Below are 6,570 nucleotides of genomic sequence, written 5' to 3'. Positions count from 1 at the left end.
GCCGAGATGGCTCCACTGCACTCCAGCCAGCGTGACAGTGAGAGACTCCAGCTCAAAAAAAGAGAAAAATTAGCCAGGCTTGGTGGTTTGTGCCTGTAGTCCCAGCTACTTGGGAGGCTGAGGTGGGAGGATCACCTGAGCTCTGGTGCGGAGGTTGCTGTGAGTCAAGATTGCACCACACTGCTCTCCAGCCTGGGACATGGAGCAAGACTGCTAAAAAACAAAAACAACATACATATATACACTTTTAGAGTTACAAACTTAAAATTTTTTATTGTGAATTTTATGTACAGAGTATGTTGTATTGGCTCTCTTTCTGTGTGACAAATTACCCCCAAATGTAGTGACTAACCAACTTAATGTCTATGGATTGTGAATTCAGGCATGGCTCAACTGAGTCCTCTGCTTCAAGGTCTCCCATGGGCTTCAGTCAAGGTTTCCATAGTTGTCTCAAGACTCAGGTGGGAAAGGATATGCTTCCTAGCTGTCTCATGGCTGTTGGCCCGATTCTTTTCCTTGTGACCCACTGATTGGAGGCCACCCTCAGACCCTTGTCACAAAGGCCCTTTCAACATGGCAGCTTGCTTTGTGGAAATATGCACACAGGAAGGCAGTAGAGGCAGCAAGATGGCAGTCGCAGTCTTATAACCTAGTCAAATAAATAACAACCCATCACTTTTTTTTGAGACAGGGTCTCGCTGTCACTCAGGCTGGAGTGCAGTGGCATGATCGTAGCTCATTGCAGCCTCAACTTCCTGGGCGCGATCGATCCTTTCACCTCAACCTCCTAAGTAGCTACGACTACAGGGCGCACCACCATGCTTGGCTACAAACCACCATTTTTGCTGTATTCTGTTAGAAGCAAGTCAGTAGGTTTAGCCCTCACTTAAGCTGGGGTGGGGGGTTGGGAGGGGTTACACAAGGGCACGTATAGTATAACTAGAGGTGGGGACAAGGGACCATCTTTAAAAGTTGCCTACCACAAGTCTATAAAATCCGTGTAGTCTGAAGACCAGAAATAAAAAGAAGCCCAGCATATCTACTAGTATGCCCTTTGCGAGTCCTCTTCAGTTGCATGCTCTCATTCCTCTTCAGAGGGAACCATGATTCCAGTTTTTGTGTTCATCAATCTCTAGCATCTGTGTCCCTAAAAACATAATTGAGAAGAAGTAAGAAGCAAGCACAAACCTAATTGTGCAAAGAAAGGGTAAAATTGCCACTATTACGAGGCAGGCCCACAGGAGAAGGTAAGTTGAGCAGGCTGGGTGACAGTGTGGTGTCGGGGTCTTTGAGAGCACAAGAACCATTTCTGGGAAAGTCAGCCAATGCCTTTCTCCATTTCACAAAATCTGTAAAATCTATAATACCTGGTTCATATTCAGATTTCCCCCCTTGTTCTTAGAATGAATTTTTATGTTTATTGCTTTTTAAAATTCTTTTTCAGGCCAGGCATGGTGGCTCACGCCTGTAATCTCAGCCCTTTGGTAGGCTGAGGTGGGCAGATCACTTGAGGTTAGGAGTTCGAGAGCAGCCTGGCCAACATGGTGAAACCCCATCTCTAGTAAAAATACAAAAATTAGCCAGGCGTGGTGGCGCATGCCTGTAATCCCAGCTACTTGGGAGGCTGAGGCAGGAGAATCGCTTGAACCTGGGAAGTGGATGAACCTGGGAGGTGGAAGCTGCAGGGAGCCGAGATGCGCCACTACACCCCAGCCTGGGTGACAAAGTAAGACTCCGCCTCAAAAAATAAAATTCTATTTCAGGGTCAGTAGGTGCAGCAAACCACCATGGCACACATATACCTATGTAACAAATCTACATGTTCTACACATGTATCCCTTTAGAAGAAATAAAGAAAAAATTCTATTTCAATCCTGGTCCTTCTGGAACAATGTGTTTTTAAAATCATCCTTATTAAGGTATAATTTACATACAATTAGAATGTCTTTTATAACTGTTCCTCCTCTCCCCACCACTCCCAGGACCTAATTTAGTTTCACACATTACATTTGACTGTTACGTGTCTTTGGTTTCTTTTACTCTAGAGCAGTCCTTCCACCTTAAAAAAAAAATACTGTAATTTCTACTTACTAGCTTTCAAAAATTTATTGAGATTATGATTCATATAACATAAAATTACCTTTTTTTTGAGACAAAGTCTGGCTCTGTTGCCCACTCTGGAGTGCAGTGGCCATGATCTCAGCTCACTGCAACCTCCACCTCCTCGGTTCAAGTGATTCTCCTGTCTCAGCCTCCTGAGTAGCTGGGATTGTGGGCATTTGCCACCATGCCCGGCTAATTTTTGCATTTTTAGTAGAGACAGGGTTTCACTATGTTGGCCAGGCTGGCCTCGAACTCATGATCTCAGGTGATCCACCCATCTTGGCCTCCCAAAGTGCTGGGATTACAGGTGTGAGCCACTGCACCTGGCCAAAATTACCCTTTTTAAGAATACAATTCACTAATTTTTGGCTAATTTTGGAACATACCATCACCCCAGTACAAGGCCTTGTTCCCACATGTGGTCAATATCTCGCTTCAACTGCAGTCCCCCCACCACCTGGTAACTGCGAAAATGCCTTCTGTCTCTATAGATTTGTTGTTTCTAAACTTTTCTCCTTTTTCTTTTTTTTTTTGTTTTGAGACAGGGTCTTGCTCTGTTACCCATGCTAATGTGCAATGGCACAAACATGGCTCACTACCACCTCAACCTCCTGGGCTCAAGCAATCCTCTTGCCTCAGCCTCTCAAATAGCTGGGACCACAGGTATGTGCCACCATGTCCAGGTACTTGTTAAGTTTTTTGTAGAGAAGAGGTCTTGCCATGTTGCCCAGGCTGTTCTTGATCTCTGGGCTCAACCAATCCTCCTACAGCTGCCTTTCAAAGTGCTGGGATTACAGGTGTGAGCCACCGGGCCTGGCTGGAATCATAGTGTGGTCTTTTCGACTTCCCCCTTTTTTGTTTGTTTAGAGATGGCGTCTTGCTGTGTCACTCAACCTGGAGTGCAGTGGTGCAATCATAATTCACTGCAGCCTCAAACTCCTAGACTCAAGTGCAGGACTGGGCTCCTGGACTCTATTTTTTTCTACTCCATGTTTTTCTTGCTTTGTTTGAATTGATGTTTCTGTATGAATACAACTTTAGGAAATATAAATATTAATCATAGGAGACTAGCTAACTCACAGCCTCTTAAGTAGGTGGGATTACAGGTGCATGGCAACCCCTTTATTATTTTCCTTAAGTGATATTGACGTTGTTGTTGTTGAGACGGAGTGTCGCTCTATAACCAGGCTGGAGTGCCAGTGGTGCAATCTCAGCTCACTGCAACCTCTGTCTCCCCAGTTCAAGTGACTCTCCTGCCTCAGCCTTTCGAGTAGCTGGGACTACAGGAGCACGCCACCACGCCCAGCTAATTTTTGTATTTTTAGGAGAGACGGGTTTCACCATGTTGGCCAGGATGGTCTCGATCTCCTGAACTTGTCGTCCACCTGCCTCGGCCTCCCAAAGTGTTGGGGCTACAGGTGTGAACCACCATGCCCGACCCATTTTTTTTTTTTTTTTTCTAAAGACAGAGTCTCACTCTGTCACCCAGGCTGGAGTGCAGTGGCAGGATCTCCACTCACTGCAACCCCTGCCTCCCAGGTAGCGATTCTCCTTTCGAAGCCTCCCAAGTAGCTGGGATTAGAGGCGCCTGACACCATGCCCAGCTAATTTTTGTAATTTTAGTAGAGAGGGTTCCAACACGTTGTCCAGGCCAGTCTTGAACTCTTGAGCTCAGGTGATCCTCTCACCTCGGCCTCGATATTGACTTTTTTCTTTTTTTTTCTTGAGATGGGGTTTCATCATATTGGTCAGGCTGGTCTCGAACTCCTGACCTTGTGATCCACCCACCTCGGCCTCCCAAAGTGCTGGGATTATAGGCATGAGCCACCGCGCCTGGCTTTGATGTTGATTTTTTAAAAGTTCAAGACAAGCCGGGCGCGGTGGCTCAAGCCTATAATCCCAGCACTTTGGGAGGCCGAGGCGGGTGGATCACGAGGTCAAGAGATCGAGACCATCCTAGTCAACATGGTGAAACCCCGTCTCTACTAAAATTACAAAACATTAGCTGGGCATGGTGGTGCGTGCCTGTAATCCCAGCTACTCAGGAAGTTGAGGCAGGAGAATTGCCTGAACCCAGAAGGCGGAGGTTGCGGTGAGCCAAGATCGTGCCATTGCACTCCAGCCTGGGTAACAAGAGTGAAACTCCGTCTCAAAAAATAAATAAATAAAATAAAATAAAAGTTCAAGACAGCCAGGCATGGTGCCTCACGCCTGTAATCTCAGCACTTTGTGAGGCCAAGGCGGGCGGATCGCTTGAGTTCATGAGTTGGAGACCAGCCTGGACAACATGGCAAAACCCTGTCTTTACAAAAAATACAAAAGTTAGCTGAGCGTGCTGGTGTGAGCATGTGGTCTTAGCTACTCAGGAGGCTGAGGTGGGAGAATTGCTTGAGCCTGGGAGGCAGAGTTTGCAGTAAGCTGTGATGGTGCCACTGTACTCTAGCCTGGATGATAGAGCCAGACCTTGTCTCCAAAAGAAAACAGCTGGGCGTGGTGGCTCCCACCTGTAATCCCAGCACTTTGGGAGGCCAAGGCGGATGGATTATCTGAGGTCAGGAGTTCAGGACCAGCCTGGCCAATGTGGTGAAACCCTATCTCTATTGAAAAATACAAAGATTAGCCAGGCGTGGTGGCAGATGCCTGTAATCCCAGCTACTCAGGAGGCTGAGACAGGAGAATTGCTTGAACCCAAGAGGTGGAGGTTGCAGCGAGCTGATTCCAGCCTGGGCAACAAGAGCAAAACTCCACTCAAAAAAAAAGGAAGAAGAAAAGAAATAAAGAATTCAGGACATTGACTTTGTGGAATGTCCCTTATTCTGGAGCTAACTGTTTCCTGTTTTTCTGTCTTAGCTCCTGTATTTTCTGTAAACTGGAAATTACACTAGGCCTAAAAGCTTAATTGGATTCAAATTCAACATATGTAGCAGGAAGATTTCATAGGTGATGCTTTGCGTACTTAATCTTGGCACAAAATCTCAGGCTGACTCATCAGGGAGACTAAATTTGAACTTGCAGTTGAGGTAATGCCTGCCAGACTGCTCCACTGGAAAGGAATCTTTTATCTTTTCTGAAAATTAGGTAACCTGAGGGGTGTATTTCGCCACTGCATAAAGACCTCCTTCTAAGAAAAGAGCCTTTTCGGCTGGGTGCTGTGGCTCACGCCTGTAATCCCAGCATTTTGGGAGGCCAAGGCGGGGTGGATCACCTGAGGTCAGAAGTTCGAGACCAGTCTGACCAATATGGTGAAACCCTGTCTCTATTAAAAAAAAAAAAAAAAAAAAAAAGAGCCTTTGCACCTGACTGTTGTGTCTTGGCATTAATTATAGTTGTCTGAATCAATTATTCCATTTTGTAGTTGTAAAGTACCCTTCTGATCCCTCCCTCCTCCTGTCACTATGGACTTATATATTTTTATTCAATATGTTAATTAATTGTTTTCCCAGTTGTCTTATTTGAATTTAGATCTAAATAGGATCCATGTATCTATAGAAGTTTGAGCAGAAGAGTGACAGCATTTGCCTTGCTTTTTTTTTTTTTTTTTAAGATAGGGTCTTGCTCTGTTGCCAAGGCTGGAGTGAAGTGATCTCAGCTCACTGCAGACTCGAGTTCCTGGCCTCAGGCGATTCTCCTACCTCAGCCTCCTGGTAGCTGGAACGACAGGCATGTGCCACCCACCACATATGGCTAATTTTTAAAAAAGTATCATTTGAGGCCGGGCGTGGTGGCTCACACCTGTAATACCAGCACTTTGGGAGGCTGAGGCAAGTGGATTGCCTGAGGTCAAGAGTTTGAGACCAGCCTAGCCAACATAGTGAAACCCCATCTCTATTAAAAATACAAAAAATTAGCCTGGCATGGTGGCACATGCTTGTAAATCCCAGCTACTCAGAAGTCTGAGGCAGGAGAATCAGTTGAACCCAAGAGGTAGAGGTTGCAGTGAGCCAAGACTGCACCATTGCACTCTGGCCTAGGCAGCAAGAGCAAAACTCCATCTCAGGAAAAAAAAAAATTCTTATTTTCTTTGAGACAATCTTGCTCGGTTGCCCAGGCCGGAGTGCACTGGGATTATCTTGGCTCACTGCAACCTCTGCTTCCCAGATTCAAGAGATTGTCATGCCTCAGCCTCCCGGGTAGCTGGGACTACAGGTGTACACCACCATGCCTAACTAATTTTTGTATTTTTAGTAGAGATGAGGCTTCACCATGTGCGCCAGACTGGTCTCAAACTCCTGACCGCAAGTGATCTGCCTGCCTTGGCCTCCCAAAGTGCTGGGATTACAGGCGCGTGCCACCGCTCCTGGCCTAAAAATCCTTTTCAAATTTTTTGTAGAGATAAGCTTTCACCATGTTACCCAGGGTGGTCTCAAACTCCTGGGCTTAAGCAATCCACCTGCCTCGACCTCCCAAAGTGCTGGAATTACAGGCATGAGCCACCATTTTTTTTTTTTTTTTTTTTTTTTTTTTTTT

The 6,570-nt window shown here is 45.9% G+C and overlaps 1 protein-coding gene across 2 annotated transcripts in view; it reads right to left on the bottom strand.

The window, feature by feature from the left end:
* Positions 1-253: 253 nt before the first annotated feature.
* The window catches only part of LOC116527365 (histone H2A.V), a 42,911-nt gene continuing 36,594 nt past the window's right edge, over positions 254-6,570 (bottom strand). Inside the window, exons 5-6 of one of the 2 annotated variants that reach the window (XR_004258517.1) lie at positions 981-1,147; positions 254-649 (exon numbers count right to left, since the gene is read on the bottom strand). Coding sequence is in view for 1 of the 2 variants with exons in the window: in XM_032244322.1 (XP_032100213.1) it covers positions 1,092-1,147 (56 nt within the window). In the remaining variant the exon portion in view is untranslated. Of the gene's footprint in view, positions 1,148-6,570 lie in introns of both variants that reach the window. The other variant, XM_032244322.1, reaches the window with a different exon arrangement.

Source organism: Sapajus apella, unplaced genomic scaffold (genome assembly GCF_009761245.1).
Source record: "Sapajus apella isolate SASKATOON/1434 unplaced genomic scaffold, GSC_monkey_1.0 scaffold54, whole genome shotgun sequence".
NCBI lineage: Eukaryota > Metazoa > Chordata > Mammalia > Primates > Cebidae > Sapajus > Sapajus apella.
This window is presented reverse-complemented; position numbering and strand designations above follow the sequence as displayed.